The sequence below is a fragment of the Haemorhous mexicanus genome, chromosome 1, assembly GCF_027477595.1.
Source record: "Haemorhous mexicanus isolate bHaeMex1 chromosome 1, bHaeMex1.pri, whole genome shotgun sequence".
Taxonomy (NCBI): Eukaryota; Metazoa; Chordata; class Aves; order Passeriformes; family Fringillidae; genus Haemorhous; species Haemorhous mexicanus.
This window is the reverse complement of record NC_082341.1, coordinates 131,701,138-131,719,706: the sequence shown is the minus strand read 5'-3', so window position 1 is coordinate 131,719,706 and position 18,569 is coordinate 131,701,138. Positions and strand designations below refer to the sequence as shown.

The window sequence follows — 18,569 nt, the reverse complement described above, 5'->3', positions numbered from 1 at the left end:
GCTGCACCAAAAAAAGTGTGGGCAGCATGTCAAGGGGAGGTGATTTACCTTTGTCTACTCCAGCCTGCTGAGATTCCACCAGAAGTGCTGCATCCAGCTCTGGAGTCCTCGGTACAGGAGAGACATTGACCTGGTCTAGAGAGAGCCAAAATAACCAGAGAAGTGGAGCACCTCTCCTATGAGGAAAGGCTAAGAGAATTGTGATCTTGCAATTCCACCGGGGGTGATGATTTTAAAGAAGGCAAATTTAGACTAGATATGAGGATGAAACTTTTTGTGATGAGAGTGGTAAGACACTGGTTTGTCAGAGAAGTTATGGATGTCCCATTGTTGGAAGTTGTTCAAGCTCAAGGTTGGACATGGCTCTGAGCAACTTGATCTAGTGGGCAATGTCCCTGTCCAAAGTAGATGGGATGCACTAAATGATCTTTAAAGGTCTATTGGAAATCAAACAATTCTATGATTCTATGATATTGTTATGGAAATCAAGATTGGCAAAACCAGTGGTAGAATTTTCTTAACTGGAATTTTAGACTTTGTCCAGATGTATTTCAGGTTGCCACAAGGGCTCTCTGAGAGAAGAGGGGATGCGAGCCAAGATAACCTCAGCAAAAACCTGTTCTTACCAACAGGGTTCAGCCTCACAGGGTTTGAACACAGCAAGCACAGCAGCATCCTAGCAACAGGCTCCATCAACAAGGCCAAGTGGTGGACCAGGTTTAGAGTCCATCCAGGGAGTCCAGAGACAGGGCTGGAGACAAGGCTACAAGGCAGGCCCAAAATCTGTCTGGGGGACAGGACCAGAGACAGAACTGGAGGCAGACACATTTAAACAACCCTCAAGCAGTGACCAAAGCCTGACCTGAAGTGGACAACAGAGATCCATGGGCATAGAGTGTGGGTGGAAGTCCTGCTGGGAGTCTCAGGGCAATTAATTTATGTAGATTATTTTCTTATGCTAATTATCTTTCAAGAGTCAAAGTTTAATCATAAGTCACCTGATTTGCAAGAAATCATCAGTATGGCCATATGCCTGAGTAATGTAGAAAATGAAATAAGGTTCATGGATATATATTTTTTTCACAAATCATATGCATCCAGAGCTCATCAATTTTCATGGAAATGTTAATAGAAAAGTTTTCTCCTTATCCACTGTTACTGTGGCATTTAATTTTTTAAAATACATCTGTACAGGCTCAGATACATAGAGTAAGGAAGAGGGAAGGAAGGCAATTTTACTGTTAGGAACAGCACATTTCATTTTCTATAAAAGAGCAAATACTTTTTTTGCTTGCTTTCTAAGTGAATGAAACTTTGACAAATTCTGCATTTGCTCCTAAAAATTCCCATAGAAATTGTTCGTCCGCAAAAAAAAATTTAAAAAAAAACCAACAAACCAACAGTCTTCCTTTCCCCCTCAGCACGTCCTCATTTTTTAAAATACTCCAGTACACGGTGATGGACTTTAATAAAGACTAGACAGACACAGCACTGGTCTCAACCACCTGAACACTGTGTCTGAAAGAAGAAACCCACAAGAATGGATGATGTACAAAGCACTGAATTAGGCCCTAGTGACTGAAACATTTAATATCTTTTTCCTAATGGCTTGGATAGAATTGCACACAAATTGGTTGTGTCTGCCAGTATTTTTCTCCCCTCTATCTTTATTGATAATGTAACAGAGCAACAGGTAATTTTCATTAATGGCTAATTGCTGAGCAAGAATAAGCTCTGGAAGGGTGGGCTAGGACTACTCTGTCTCTTCACAGCAAGAAATAAGGGAGCAGAGGAACACTCAGCACCACATTTGCGCTCTAATAGAGGAGTGCAACAGGGGAGCCTTATTAACAAGAAGCTTCAAGGTATGAGACAAAGTTACACCAAGTCCTGGAAAACACAGAGTATGGAAGAAGGTAAACAAAGCATCTGGGGGTAGAGATCAGAGGAAATGGAGAGACAAAAAGAGCTTTTGTGACCTCTTCTCTTTTCTGCATCTTTTAAAAGCCTTTAAGCCCTGTTGAATTTGTAAGAGTATTTCATCTTCCCAGATTACCAAAGAGATTACAATGTACTATTTATACTAAGGCAGCACACTGAAACCCCCAGTCAAAGATCACAAGCCCTGCCGTGCAAAATACTGCATAAAAAAATAATCCATATTTGGAGGCTAAATAGTCAAGACCACAGAAAGGAAAAAAAATGCAGTAGGTAACTGGGACTTTCTTTTCATCTCAAAATCTTTCACATTCTCAGTTATGTTTAGAGAGTAACAAAACATTATATTTGATATGCCACCTTCAGAATCTAGCTATTGCAAACAAAATATAAAAATAAAATATAAAATGCATTAAATACATTTTAATAAAATAATAAACTTATTTTTAAAATATCAATCCCACTCAGAAAGCATACTCATCTGTTTTTGTTTTTTCAAATGCAGAAACACAGCTTTCAAAGTTTTCAAAACAAAGGAAATCCAGTACTGCAAGCTTCCATATGACCATGGGTGGTTCGGGCAAACTGAACTTCACGCTTGTGGTTTGCCTTTTTCATAGCCACATCCTATTACTTAATAGACTCTACCAGTCTTTCTAAAAAGATTTTTTTTTCTTTTTTAATTTGCCTAATAGCAAGAAAAGAAAACAAAACAAAGATTAAGAGGCAATTTGATACGTAGTGCACAGCCAGGTTAATAAAGAGAACTCCTGCTGGTGGCATGTTCTTAAGTGAGTAATGCACTTCATTTACCACAATAACCTCGAAAAAGAAAATTACTGAGCCTATTAGTGCTTGCTATCCACTAGTTACAACACATCAATTCACCCAGTAGATGCACCTTAGAGAAACTATGTCCCACCACAAGCACAAAATCTCAGCACATTAGTGAGACAGACTTGGCATCAACCCTCTGCAGAGTCTCTAGAAATCCTTGATTACTGTAGGAACACCAGGGATGTTCCAAAACGACACTCATGGCAATAAACTCCAATCAAATTGAGATGAAGTAAAACAAGGCCAGTGCTGGGCCTTACGAAAAATCCCAGTTTAAACACAGTTACAAGTACATTTTATGGAGAGGCTAATACATTTCCTTAGTGGTTTTCAGCTAATCACTGCAGTACTTAAAATCACAAACAGATGGAATGCATCTAGTATACTTATTAAGCCTGACTGAAAATACATTATTGTGTTAAAAAATAAAAATAGTTTTCTTAGCACTTATATTCCCTCTGCTTAGGCCCTTTTTTCAGAGCCTTCTACTTCTTGGACTTGAGTTTCTGAAATGACTACATTGAGAACCTGCAAATTAAATAGAAAGGTGATGGTGTACTGTCTGTACCAAAATGGATTAAACTTGCTGTAATCTTTGCTGACATGTATTTTCGCAGAGCCTTTAAATTCTATCTGATCTGCAGGATGCAGTTACCCTTGCTATTTAATTTCACTCACTCTGCATGGCAATCGAGTAGGTAGCCTGAAATTAAAAAGTAGTGAATTCAGAAGTTCTTCATTGAAGAATAAATGAAGTGAGGAAAGGATAAGAATGTCATTACAGAGACTGAAACGCAGGAATTTTTTACCCTTACATTGTTTCAAATAATATAATATTCATACATATTTATTGCTAACTATATCAATGGAAGAATTTGGGCTTTTTTGAATATGTAATAAAGTAAGGGTATTATTTGTCATAATTTGCTGCTGATTGATTTGTTTGGTTAAAGGCAATTTCTGTGCATTTTGTGTAAATCCTCCATTCACTTAATATTTCTTAAAGTAAGAAGAAACATTTTTGTAAAGGGAGAAATGATAATGTATTCAAAATTTTATCTCCGGTATTATATGTTAAGTCATTTTCAGGGAAAAAAGCAAAGCAATGAGCATTGTGACACGTACACTACTATGTGTAATATAAAACATTTACATTTAAATTGCATTTGTAGTTAAATCACATTTGTACAAAACAATTGCAAATATATCAAGGCCTTTATTGATAAATCTAAGAGGAATTTAAATCTAAGACATAATGCTTATCATTTAGTAAAAGAAAACTGATTATTACTTCATGACAAGTGTAAGTATTCATGCCTATGTTTAATCTTGTCCAACATATTTTATTAAAACACCCCATCTATTAGAGTTATTAATAAAGAGTTATTTACTCTTTTTCCAAATCTTAGCAATTTAGGATGAAAACATTCCATGTTGTACAGCCCAAGAGAGGAACAGAAGAAACAGTGACAGGTGGAGATATGAGGGTCAGATGAGAAGCCAAACACATCAGGCAGCCCAGTTTTATTCAGTACCCTGGGTAAATGATACTCAGGAGGAGAAGTGTGATGAGCAGGGTCTGCAGGGAGCACACCTGCTTTGCTGCTGCTTTTGGAAAGGAATGTGTCAGGATCTTGCAGAAGGGGAAAGGATGGTCTTAAAAAGCAGTAATTTGAAGTCATCTCAGAGGAATAGGTTCTTTGTCTCCAAGTTTCTTTGTGATCCTGGGAAAGGTCCATGTAGTCAGGTCCTACACAGGTGGCTGTACAGCAGTTTACCCTAATGAAGGTAGATTTGCAACAAAGATGGTCACACCAAGGGAATTTTATATAATTAGCATAGGCAACAATGGCCCATGGCATGAAGTTTGGGAACACACAATCATAGAATTAACTGATATTCTTAGTAATAATTGTATCATCATAATTGTATGATGATACAATTATTACCCTTGTACCAAATCCTTTTCGTTTGGGGAAAAAAAAAATTAGAAAATGAAAAAATAAAATGTGTAGATGGACAAAAAGTGAGAAAAAAGAGAAGGGACCATAAATTTTACCCCATGCATGGTACAAATTATACCAAAAGAGATTTACATTGAGGAAAAAGATGAAGCTAGTGAAGCACAGAAATAAATTCTTTAGGAAAATTATGGTATAGCCATGACTAGATATGTTTAAGAAAAGGTTAGATAAGAATCTTTCAGGTGTACCTCATCCTGCTTTGAGCTGTGAGGACAGGATATCTAAAACTTCTCTAGATCCTTATGGTTTTATCATTATTTTAGGGACTCTATGAAAACAGATGACAAATGAAAGCATGTATTGGAAATGAATTTTTCAAATTGGAGACTTTTTTCTTACCTTTGAAAACATTCACAGTGGGAAATTTTATGGCATATTTATTTTAGTTTTTAATTCCCTGCATATTAAGAGAAACTGAAAGTTAGAAAATAGGAAGTATTTGTGCTGTGCTCATGAATTCTGTACAAACATACTTTGATTAAATTATTTTACATAGTCATAAATTAAAGGCTTATGTAGATAAGATATGTGTTTGTATTTAAATGCTAAAATGTTAAAAATTCCTGATAAATGGTGGATGACCGAGACAGATTTAATTACTTACAGATAAGAAAGCCCCAATGACATAACAGCACCAGATAAGGAAATAAATGAGAATGACTTCCTTGGACTATCATACCTTTGTTCTAAAGCAATTAGTATTAGAAATTATTCTGTCCTTATTTCTCACATCATAATAAATAGTGCAATTAAAAACCAGTATATCACCAATTACCTTAAGGAAAGTTGATTTTTTAGCGAATTGATACTTTCAACATTCCTACTACTTTCTTTATTCTTCTTTTATAGTTCCTACTGTAGAATTTTTAATTAAAATAAAATCTTTTTCACATTTTAATCTGGTACCTCAGTGAGAGTTCCATGTGTTCAGCACTGACACAGACTTCTCCTTAGAGAGTACTGTAAAGAAGATTAGAGGATTCACAGATTGCTGTGACTGAATAACTAGGAAGATTGTCAGAGAAGCTGCTGTGAAAAAAAATAATTGAGCTAAAAACCAGGAATCTCTGCAGCCTAGATTATGAGATTTCAGTCTGCATTTCATCAAGTTTATTCTGAGTTCAATAACAGTGGGTAAATCTGAAAGATAGTACCTTCCTTGAACACTGTTTCTTCTGTACCTATTTTGCTTTATGAACACAACATGAGGTCTGGGAAATGGATGATCTATGCATTTTTTTTTAAGAACATTTGTAGGGCCCAAACAAGCATGATCTCTGTACAAAGATTCTGAACTAAGGGAAAGTAATGAATTCCAATGGAAAGATTTTCTTATATGTTGTCTGCATAAATGCCTATGGTCCATTCTTGTTTATACATACATAAAACCAAAACCAACCAAAATATTATGGTATCACTATGTTTAAATTAATGAAACAGGTAATAAAATATATAGTAAGACAAAGGAACATCAGTATAAATTAAAATTGTGTTGTGAAGAACAACTCAATCCTAAAATGAAGTTAAATAAAAATGTGATTTATTCTGTTTTATTGCAAAGAAAAGTCAACATAACATCAGTATTTAAAAAATGCAGCAAATTGAAAAGGACATAATCTTCTCTATCAGAAAATGGGTCTTTATCAGACACCTTCCCTTGCTAGGAGTGGTTCAGATTTGGTATTAGGAAAAAAAAAATCATCAGTGAAAGGCATTGGAGTCTGGATGTGGCACTTGGTTTAGGGATAATTATGATGACGGTAATTATGGATTGACTGTTGGATTAGATGATCTTGAAGTTCTCTTCCAACTTTGATGATTCTGTGATTAAAGGAAAAGATGATTGATCAGAGGAAGACACTTGTTTCAAGACAGTTAAGGAAAATTACAATTTAATTAAGAGCTTTTTGAAAGTCCATGGAATCTAATGTGTGAACAGCCTGTTCCAAGACTTCAGGATAATCTATATATCTTCGAAACTTACTTTCTTAGGACTTGAGCTGTTAAGATTTTTGGAAGAAGAAGTAGGTGCTAAATATACAGGTGAAGTCACTTATCCACTTCCCAAACCTTTATATATGTCAGGTTTGTTTGCTGAAAAGGATTTCATGTCATGCTGCATACATTCTTTTGCTGTCTTGGGAATCACAGCCTACAAAAGTCTTCATGATTTTAGCTAATGTAATCTTGAAGTCTATCACACTTGCTTCAACTGCTCCTCACTCATAATGAAAGCTGCCCAGAATTCTGTCATTAAAGGCTTGGAAACTTTCTTTGGACCTTTAACTCACGATAATTCACTGTTCCTCTATTCACATTTCTTCTTCTCACAACAGTTTTTCTCAGCTCAAATACCTATTTTCCCATGATTCAGCACCGAAATTTGATCTCAAGAGAGTGATCTTATTATGTCTCAATCTATTTTTTTGTCCTTTTCAAAGCCATGTTCCCAGTAACCTTGGCCATTCTAAGACACTTTCTAGTGTCTTAGACTCTGGGAATGCACCTTTTGAGTATAGTTGGTCAGAATAATTTTCACATTGGCCTATATTCTAATATTAATATTTACTTCTTGTCAGTATGTAATATGCATTCTACAATTATATTTGCACCAGTGTTTTTCATAGCCAGATTATGTATGGCTCATAGGCAACTTCCCTTTGACTAAACACTTGGACATTTATCCTTTTGTCACCTGCAACTGATGATCCCAGCATTTACAAATAAAATTCTTAAAATTTGATTCTAAGTATGTGTCTGTAGGATGGGGCATTAGATTTGTCCTCATTTCTATTACTTGGACTAAATAACTCAAATTTTCCTGTATAGGAATCATTCCTACTTTTAATCTTCCAAATCCAATGTCCCATTAAACATACTACACTACTGTAGTACACTACTAGATTTTGTACCAAAATCATGAAGGAGACTATTGAAGCTCACTTCTAAAATCCCGTCAGCATTCTGTGCAGATAAAGGAGAAAAATAGTCTCTCTTCACAGGCAATTCAGAGCAGAAAGCTACCTCAGTCATTCTGAACCTCTCCTCAGGGAAGCCTTCTTTGGACTATAAAGACAGTATAATAAAAATAGGGGAATTTAGCTTTTTGGAATACCTCTCTGGCTGTACCAAGCAAGTGACTTATATGTTGGATTTTTTATATTACTAGTTTTCCTAGTAATTTAGGATGACTGATCTTAGACTTGGAACTCGGGGCTTCTATACTATTACTCACACTGGGATTGTCAGCAAAAATTGAGGATGTATTTTTGAATCAATCCAATTCATGATGCCTGGAATTATGTTTTTCTGTCTCTCCAAAATCTTTCACATCTGTGCCATCATGTTTTTTGTATTAACATATCCTTCTGAAATCTGATTATCTGAGTCAGAGATTTTCCCTAATTTATTCAGAAATTACTTTTTTTATTTTCATGACACAGATTGTGAATGCAATCATAAATCACAACATCAGAGCTCAATAAAAGCATTGAAAGATCTATTGCAGGACCAAGAACTCTATTTCCATGTAATTAGCAGAAAGTTTCTTAGGTGCTGCAAAAAAATAGGGTTATAACTGAAATCAGCAAAAAGTATTATGATATTTTCCAGGCAGCATACATTTATGAAATACATTTGCTCAGGGGTCACCGGGTAGATTAAACATGAAATTGAACTCAGGTATTTGTTTTTCAAGGCCGGAAACAGAGAAGAATTAAAACCCTAGATTGCAACTTAGAAAAGGGCAAATCTTTTGAACTATTGCATTTCTTATAACTGTTTATTTGAGCTCTTAACACAGAAAACTTTCAAGCCACATTACTTAACAGCTGTTGTATACATTAGTATACTCAATACAGTATTTCCATAGCCTATTTCAAGGTAATATTCTTTAACTATGCTATAGGTGTCTAAATCTTCTCTTGTGGCTTGGGGAGAAAAATGGCACTGCAATTTTATCACTAAATAAACAAGCTCAAATCTACATGTTACAAAAAATAAAATCTAGAAGTGAAAAAATCAGAAAACTATATTATTATTATTATACTTCTCATGTTACATATATTGCTATCATCAAACAAAATATGTTTGAGGTATTAACAAGACTGTGTGCATAGTACATGAGTTGCCATCCTGATTTTCATTTCCTAGGCCACATGAATTTACTCGCCCAGGGAATAAGCATTTCCCCTCTGTAAAGGACTACATGGAGAGTAAGTAATATAGAACTAGGCCTGCTGCAACATACTGCACAAAGGTCAAAGATAAAATGCGACAGAAGGAGTCAAGTTTAATTAAAAGTAATTTAGTGAAGTTTAAATGGCCTTCATTTGCCCAGGCAATTTAAAGTGCACCCCCACACAAAGTACATATACAATAAACATCCTCAAATTAGCAGTGTTCAACATGCAGTCTCTTCCATCTGTATTAACCAAAGAAAATTTAAAGTAAGCATTTAATTACAAGACAATAATGGAGTAGGAGGCAATGCAAGCCAGATGAGAAGTAGGGCAAGGAAAATCAATTTCTCATCAACTGCAGGGCAAATAACTTTAAACTAAGTCACATAGATTCTAATGGCAACACGGTTCCTCTGTGCTACATTGCACCAAAATCATGATAGAGGAGACTTTAACTTTTGTTGGAAAAAATCTGTGCAATAAGAGGAAGATCTCAATCAATTTGCAGCTTATTCCTAGAAAGAATTTATGAGGGGCATTCGGCATGACACTTGTGGTAAGGGTACCTAACTATAAGATAGGTAACAACCTGAGCAAATACAGCAACAGCAAAGACTAAGATCTATTTTAAATTCTTTGCATAGAAGCAAAAAATGAATTGTAAGATGTTAGCTCAAAACCAGAAAGGATGTCATTACATTGCAGATGGCCTGAGCAAGGGACAATGTGACACCAAAGGAACTGTGATGAAATTACAAAATGTATCAGAACTGTTTTGACTGATCTCCTATCTGAGGAGTTTTAAGAAAAAGACAATATACAAGGCTTAAAATAGAGGAATGATAAGCATATACTTTCAAACCTTTGCTTCTGCTTCTAAGTGGAGCATATCTCCACTTTATCCAATGATTTTATTGCTGAAGGATTTTTATATGTTTAAATTATACTTCCTTGGGCACTGTGATTTGTGTTTTGTCTCCAGAAAACTGCTTCTCAAAAAGCTAGACACATCCCACTCTGACACTCTCCTTTATTTAGCTACAGCTCCTTCTGTTAGACATTTCAAAGTAGGTTTAGGTCTTGAGGAGACATGGTGTTTATTCAAAGAGCACATTGCAGTGGTGTTCATTTCTTCCCAAGGTACTGTCATGCCACTTTTTCCCTATTCACATTTGTGAAGATTTTCTCAAGAATCTGGGCACTTCAAGCATATGTCACTTTTGATCTGCCGCTACTCTTGCTGTTGCCACATCCCTGTGGTACTTGGGACAGAGTTGAAAAACTGTTAAGAAAGAAAGAACCATTTCCTGCTGTATCTCCTATATTAGCTTTCAGAATTTCAGTACAGGGTGGCAACTGTGACCTGTGGCAATTGGGAGGAGACCTCAAACTGCCCTGTGCTAGGCACAGCTATTTCCAGCCATCTCTGACATACATCCATGTGTCACATCAGCTGAGAAGGGTTGAGTCAAGGATACAGAAAAAATTTCCATGTCCTGGTCACTACATAGAGGAAGTCCACATGTGTGGCCCAGCTGCCAGCTGAGCTGCACTCAAAAAAAAAAAAACCCCAGTCTGCAAAATCAGACAGAAGCAAATAATCAAGGATGAAATTTCAAGTAAGAATAAACACAGAAGAGTTGATCAAGAATCACTTTCATCTGAATTTTCCATTTGATTGCCCAGCATGCATAAAACTTAATGAAAGCATTAGTTTCAGTGCAGAGTATGAGTCTGCAGGTGTTTGAAAATCAATAGTTCTCAGGTTTGAACAAATGCTGTGTGTGCTGCAATATCAGCTTAGTGTTACTATGAGTCTGAGCAAACTCTTAGCAGAAAAAGAAGAAACCATAAAAATCATAGATGAAATAAATTTTCCCAACATCAGAAAGTTTAAAGCAAGCATAAGTCCCTCCTCCTCCACCTGCATTTCCTGTCATCACTAGGATATTGTTATATCACAACGAGAACATTTTTATACAGAGATATGAAGAGGATGCCTCATAACCTAGTGAACACATCAGGAAAGCTCTAGGCCTGACACAGCCACAGTAGAACTTTGTGAAAAGCAGCAGTGGGAAGCCATTAGTGCAGCAGGCTGAACAGGGTACCCTGACCTCTGCCTGAAATAACACACAGACTGCTGCTGACATGAGCAGGAGGCAAGAGGAGGTAACTTAGGTTTCCATGTAGCATAAATTAAGTGATCTGAATAAGCTCTGTGCTCAATAAAGATCCAGTCTCAATGTCTGACTTCAGTTCAGAAATAGAATTACCAGTTTCCTTCCATTGATTCCAGTACATGAAGCCTTTTCCCCCCTTTTGTTTTATCCAGCTCACAGAAGCCAACACATCCAGGTCCCCAAACAAATGAGTTCGCTGACGCCCAGCTTCAAGAGATTGTTAAAAAATTGCGTGAAAGGGCAAATGTCTACAAGGAAAAGCTGAATGACCCAGTGATATCTTCACCTGAAGCAAGTCCACCAGCTTGTAAGTGCCTCTAGAAATAGCTGTGCATTTGTTCAGTTTTAAACTGAAAATAATTTTGTGGTAACAGCAAATACTGCGATAATTTTTTTGGAAGTATAGTGTGTTTATCCACTGGAAAGGATCACTTTGTGCCCCATGAAGTCAATGTATCCCTATTTCTCTACAGTAAGCCAGAATCCTTAAGTACAACCTCCCTTTGAAGGACATCACTGAAGAATTTGGGGAAAAACCTTATAGAGGCAGTATCTAGAATCATTCATGTCAAGAATTTTTCTGTACTTTGAAATAGCCCCAGAGATGTTTATTTATGGAGATGAATCTGAAACATATGAAGAAACATATATCTTATGAGTGGATGTTAGTCACTTTGATATGAGATCTTCTGTGTAAATAAAGTAAATGAAATTTTAGTCTTGACAGAAATCTGGACACACTGAAGACCTAAAGTCCACACCTTAAATACAGCAAACTCATCTGACATTAATTAATTAATTAATCATTGACTTTTGACAAAATGTGAAACATAAATCCATTTTTCTCCTCTTCGGAGGAAAGTTTGACTTTCCTTTTCCTTTCCACAAAGAACTGAGTGTGGTGGGTTCATGTTCTGGCACTTTTTAGAAGCTGTTCATTGCATTTGTAGTTTTTAAAAAGCTGTAAAAATGGTGCCTGAAGAAAAATAAACTATACCAAGTGATAAAGGATTTTTTTTCCTAAATCATATACTTGCTGATCTACATCTTTTGTTCTCTTTGTAGAACTTATAACCTTTATTTCCTAACTAATTATAGATCCAGTTTGTCAGTTTACTGCTAAGACCTTGTATCCTAATCAGAGGTAAAGCCACCAGAATTAATAGGACACATGTGCAAACAAGATTATCCAGCTCAAAGATGGAAGAACTGGGTTCAAAGGAGTGCTACAAGACTTTTAAAAGCCTAGAAATGTAAAAAAACTATAGGCTTCCCACAAGTTTCACCTGCTGCATCTTGCATATCAGATCTCAGAAAAGGGGAGAGATCAGCCCATGGCACAGGTGTCTTTTCTTATCTCCATCCTCACTGCATTCATTCTTTGCAACAGTCATGTAAAGAGAAATGCTCAGTTGTGTTAATTAATGCTAAATTATGAATTAACAATTTTCTTGTCAGTTTTGTAAAAGGTATAACTTGTAAGCATTGTCCAGGGAAATTCAGCAATATAGATATTGCACTCTAAAACATAAGTGCCCTGTTCAGAATGCAGATGTACATGTTCATACCAGTGGTGATTTTATTCTTCAAGTGTTTTTCTATGTTTCCTATTTTCATTCTTCAAGTGTTTTTCTGTGTATTTCATATAATGAATTTAGTCACTGCCCAGTGTTTTTAGAAGATATTTTAACATGATGAAGCTTTTCTTCATGTTAAAACAGGGTGAATTATTTGAGCCATTATTAAAATGCCAATGTTTTTGGTAATCTATGTGTCTAGCACCAAAAAAGCCTCCACCTGAAAAAAAAGATGAAAAAAAAGATGAAAAAAAGGATGAAAAAAAAGAAGAAAAAAAAGAGGAGGCAGAAGCAAAGCCAGAGGAGGATCATTACTGCGATATGCTGTGCTGTAAATTCAAAAAACCTCCACTGAAAAAATACATGGAGTATATGAAGCTACCAGATACCATTGACTCATACACAGGTAAATTTAAAGCTGTGTAATAGAATGGGGTAAAGTCATACTGAAGTGACCTGGTATTATATGCTGGCTTACACAGGCTCACACCAGTGAGGCACCATAAGATACACATTCTAGTTTGCTGCTCCCAGGGATACAGAGGTCCTGTCCTTAACAACAAACAGGGAAAAGTGACATCAGTTTTAAAGATGGTATGCAAAACAGTGTAATGCAAACTGGTGAGAATTAGAACCCAAGCCTTCTGTTTCTTGATGTGGAATTTGTACCATTCATTAGGGCCAAATAATTCTTTTGTCAGTTATAATATACATGAGCAAGATGCAATATCTTATATGCAATAATTGTATTTGATCATATAAGTTTCTTCAGATGCATTGAATATGCTCTCATTTTTGCAAATTCCTTCTGTGACTCCTATTTCCAAGCTGCATCACTTTAGCAGCCTTCCACTTGCAAAAGGGAGAATGGTAGGTTGGTCTGGGCTGAAGCATTCCCGGAGACTGCAGCAGAATGAACATGTCTAAAAACCTGGAAACAGGCTCTGAGTTCACCCCTGTCTGTTCAACCTTCTTCCTTTCAGATCGCCGTTACGTGGCGTGGCTCATGCTCGTGACAATCGCCTACAACTGGAACTGCTGGTTCATTCCCCTGCGCTACGTGTTCCCCTACCAAACCCCCAGTAACACCATATACTGGTTTGTCATTGATGTCATCTGTGACATCTGCTACCTCTGCGACTTGGTGATTTTCCAGCCCCGAGTGCGGTTTATCAAAGGGGGAGATATAATAGTAAGTATTGAAGTGGGACTTCCATGGGCAGTAGTGGTGTGTTAGAGCATAGATATTCATCAGAGCTGACCCTTCTTTCTATCACAAGGTCAAATCTATGTCACTTTTTTTAACTATCAAAGGATACACATATTTTAATCATTGACCTTCCATTCTAGACTGACATTCCATTATCCTATGTAGGAGGAAACATATCCATGACCTGAATTCTTAAAAATTGAAAAAACTCAAGATTTCAGATTTGAAAGTAACAGATGAGAACAAGTGAAACAGGCATACAGTTCAAAACAGATTCCTCACTGGAATCAGTTGTCATATGTACTTGTGCATATATATATCTGTTTGTATATTTGTGTGAAACTTTCACCTATTTGCCTTGTACCAGAATCACAGTTGAAGACAGGGCATATTCTGCTAGGGTTGGACAGGATATGCATGCTTAGTAACAGATTGTGACATGGTGGTTTTATTTTTTTCCGAAATCAGAACAAATCCCTGTAATTTTAGGATACTTTGAAAATAATTTATTTGAGATAATCTTTTTGGGGGAAATAAGTATGTTCAATTTTGATTCTTGCTGCAATTTTTGTGTTATCTTTTCATAGAAAATGTAAAATAAAATTTTAAACAAGTATCTGAAAGTTTGCCTTTAATCTACCAAAGGGTATCTAGAATGTTAACTTTTTTTTAAAGTCTTCCCTGCTTTTGATTCTTTGACATGTTACAGAAAAAAGATACCTAATTCAGAAAAATAAAAAATTTGATAACTTCAGCCTGACATTACTATACCCAACAGACAGAAAATTCAAATTTATATATCTTCAAATCTAATTTGGAACTAGCTTTACTTCAATGCTTTTACCAAAAAATTTATACATCACATATATACGATATTGCTGATACCTTTACAGACCAAGCTGTGCAAATATAATTTCAATAGGTATTAAATGCAGTTCAGTGGAATGTATTTTTCCACACTAAGACATTCAGTAACTAGATCTTGCCTAAATCCACAAAACTCAATTTTTATGAACAAAGTTAAATCTCTGACAAACGAAGCTCAGCTTGTATTTCCCTTGAAGCTGTTTCTACATTTCACAGATTTTAGTGCACAGAAACCATTTCCTGCCTGATCTCTTGCATTTAGTTTAATGTTTAAACTGATAATAGTGAAAGTTGGAATGGAAATACAATTAAGATCTTAAAGCTATTTTTAAAGTTTCCCTGATATAAATACAGAAAGTACAAAAATAGATAAATTTCTTGATATAGTTGTGATTATCTTTTCTTATTATATTAGGATCAGTTCCCGTGAAGAACAATTTAAAAATAAAAAGCTAATCATTACTAATGAATGCAGTGTTGATTATTGTAATGCTAGTAATGCTAGCATGTTAATGTTGGCTTTCAAAGAGCTAATTTTGTATGGCATCATTTGAAAAACTCTTTGAGGTTTTTTCTTGGAATCACTGCAGATAAATGCATTTTTTGCCATGAAATTGAAGGGGGTTGGGTTGAACATAAAGTCGTACAAATGTCTTGAGAGGGAAGTTTTGTGGAAAAAATATAATGCACTTTTCTAGACCAACATCCAGATTGGAAAAAATCAGACAAACCCCAAATCTCATTTTTTCAAGTCATTCTAATACAATCTGATCTAATGTAAGCTAGACTAATAACAGTACTTTTTCTGAGAAATACCTACAGATATTTCTCCATTCATACTTTTAGACCATCATTAATTTAACAGTCATCACTCCTACTGTACCGTGGAGTAGCAGAGGCTCATCCTTGACATTTTGATCTTGACTGTGTCTTTTTCTCCTTTCATCATCACTGTAGTCAGACAGAGCGGAAACAGAGAAATTCTACCGCAGCTCTGTGAAGTTTCGGGTAAGTAGAACCTGTGTGACTGATACCAATATAGAGGTTCTGGCTGTTCACAGGAATTTCATTTTTTCATTCACTGAAAATCACTGTTGGTTTAAGAATACCACCAGAAAACATTGGCCCAATTGCATATAATGTAATGGCATATAATGTAACAATGTCTCAGCTGAAGACTGACATCTTCGTAAAAAGTCTTTAACTGGAAGAGAGAATAGTTGTAAATGCAATTCTAAATATTATTTTGGAATTATAATAAATTAATAAAATAGAATTTGATTAGTTTTTGAGAGGTCATCCCAGCACACACTAAAGACAATAATACCATTTGTCAGAGATTCATTAAAAAAAAATTAAAACTCCTCAAGAGAGGTGATAACTCTTTTCTGTAAATGCTTTTGAAGTACCTCATTGAACTGTACATTTCATCACTCACAGGAGGCAAAAATTCAAATCAAATTTTTTTTATAGTCATGACACTTTACAAAGACAAATATCCATTTCATTTAGGAAAATTCTTAATGTTTCTCCTAAATGTTGGGGTCTTTTGTCAATTGAAAATAGGTAGTTTACTGAATTCCTGATGAACTTACAACTCTGTTACAACAAGCACACATCTCAGTTATTGCCCTCTCCTCTTCTCTACTTTTGCACCTGCCTTGTTCAGAGTTATTGTTTTCTCAGTGACTGTGGTATCATTATTTAAATACTTGATATTAAGCTATCCAAAAGTGCAGGATATACCCCATACAGTCAAATATGTTCAACAGAGTGAAACTTAAATCAAGAGACCAAAGTGAATTTGTATGGGTTTATTTTAAGTTCACACTTGCTGTATGTTTAGGGCTCTTGATTTCTGAAAAAACTAATGAAATTTGAGTGTACTCATGACATGCAAGACATAGATATAATGTGGGAATTTCTCAGATGATTAAGTACTAATTAGCAGTTACTGATATTAATGCACTTTTGACTAAATTTTCTCTCCTCTTAGACATACGTCTGAGAGATGGAGAGAAAGAGAGACCATAAGAGGCTGTATCTCTCAATCCATTTTTTAGTTTGCTTTGAACACTGTTCAGGTATTAATTTCCTCTTTCCTGCATCTAATAAAATGTCAGAGCTGCAGGCTGGTTGCTGACAACACGATTTACACCCCTCAGAGCAAAGGCATTTCTGATTCAGTGAGATGAAGCCCAGAATTCCACATCCCTCTCTTCCTTCCAAGCAATAACAGCAACAAAGCAAAGTATCCCAAGATCTTTAAAAAGGAAAAGATAAATTTGTCACAGCTTTCCTTCTCTACCTTAGGAAAGAATAAACATACACATAAGAAGAGTAATCACATAGTTGATGGACTGCAGGGAGATATTGAAAAGCTTAGTGGTATGGGAAGAAGCAGCATACAAATTTGATAGAAGAAAAATCTATTTAAAAAAACCCCAAACCAACCAAACAAACAAACAAAAATAGCCCAGCCAAACTTATCATCCTACGATGAATCTGTTGTTTGCAACACATGCCTTCTGCAGGTTGCAAGCAAGAAATCTAACCCATTGTGCTACCAAATTTTTTTAGGTAGCCTTGTTTTAAAAACTTTTAAGAAAGACTTTTAAGAATTGCTTTTAAGAAGTGTTTTAAAGGACTTTTAAGATGTGCTAGTGTAGTGGCCTTCCCACCTGCACTCACCAGCTCCATGCCAAACTTTTTAGTCTGATCAGAACTACAACTGAAAAAACAGAATGTATTAATAATCAAATATATGAGATACTGTTAATAATCCACATGAAACAGATTAAAATCTCTGGCACAAGGGATTCAAAAGCAGAGCAGAGCCAAGCTGTTGGTGTTTTCAAGGAGATAATCTTACCTGCCAGTACCTAGGAAGCTACATGCTTAGCATGCTGGCTCTTCAAGTATTATCACCGTCATGATTCAGTCTAAGCAAGTTTTTGGCAGCAAATAAATACATTATGATTACTTTGAAGTTTAAATTGACCTCTCTGCTCTTTAACAGCTTGATGTGATATCAGTGTTTCCATTTGACATTTTATACTTCTTCTTTGGATTTAATCCAGCACTTCGAGCAAACAGGATGCTAAAGGTAAGAACTGTGTTAGTGATGGTTGGCTAACCATGCCTAGATGTTTTTGCAATGCAACAGAAATTTTTTTATAATATTTAGGAATATGAAATTTAGAAACTGTAAAACATCTTCAGGCTAAGGTACAACATAACTTAATAAAGAAACAAAAAATACAAGTCATAGTCTAGCCAAATTAAGCCCTTATTTTCTTTATTTTTTTTTCTGGCTTTATTATTTCTTAATATCAAAAAAGTATTTTTTGATTAAAGCTAGGTTTTTCACATTATTTAAATTAGTTTAATCTCAAATTACCTGCTTAGTTTTCAAAGATTAAAAAAAAATCACTAAGTAATGCCAATGTACCTTCCCCTTATGCTGCTTATGTCAGGTGCTTAAAAACATAGGACGTAATTCTGAGGACAAAAACTATACACAAAATACCTATCAAGCACAAACCTACTTTTGTTATCAACTCCAAAGACCTTAGAGTTGTGTAATAAAAGGTCTGAGGAGGGATTAGAACACAGGCCACTGTGTGGCTCAATGCATTTCTCTGCACACAATCAACATGTTGACAAATAATTGGTTTTCATTTAAAGCTGGAGGGGGATACAATAAAAAATAAAATAAAGGTGAAAATAAAACGAAAATGCTCTTCACTTTG

The 18,569-nt window shown here is 35.5% G+C and overlaps 2 protein-coding genes across 2 annotated transcripts in view; one reads left to right on the top strand and one right to left on the bottom strand.

Annotated features, from left to right (window-relative positions):
- CNGB3 (cyclic nucleotide gated channel subunit beta 3) overlaps window positions 1-18,569 on the top strand; it is a 60,278-nt gene that overhangs the window by 15,048 nt on the left and 26,661 nt on the right. The window contains exons 4-8 of the mRNA XM_059863251.1: window positions 11,316-11,470; window positions 12,943-13,146; window positions 13,724-13,932; window positions 15,775-15,825; window positions 17,837-17,923. Of these exons, the coding sequence (XP_059719234.1) occupies window positions 11,316-11,470; window positions 12,943-13,146; window positions 13,724-13,932; window positions 15,775-15,825; window positions 17,837-17,923 (706 nt within the window). The remainder of the gene's footprint in view (window positions 1-11,315; window positions 11,471-12,942; window positions 13,147-13,723; window positions 13,933-15,774; window positions 15,826-17,836; window positions 17,924-18,569) is intronic.
- Window positions 6,318-18,569, bottom strand: part of CPNE3 (copine 3) — a 71,017-nt gene continuing 58,765 nt past the window's right edge. The window contains exon 17 of the mRNA XM_059863224.1: window positions 6,318-6,620. Within this exon, the coding sequence (XP_059719207.1) occupies window positions 6,564-6,620 (57 nt within the window). The 3' untranslated portion in view covers window positions 6,318-6,563. The remainder of the gene's footprint in view (window positions 6,621-18,569) is intronic.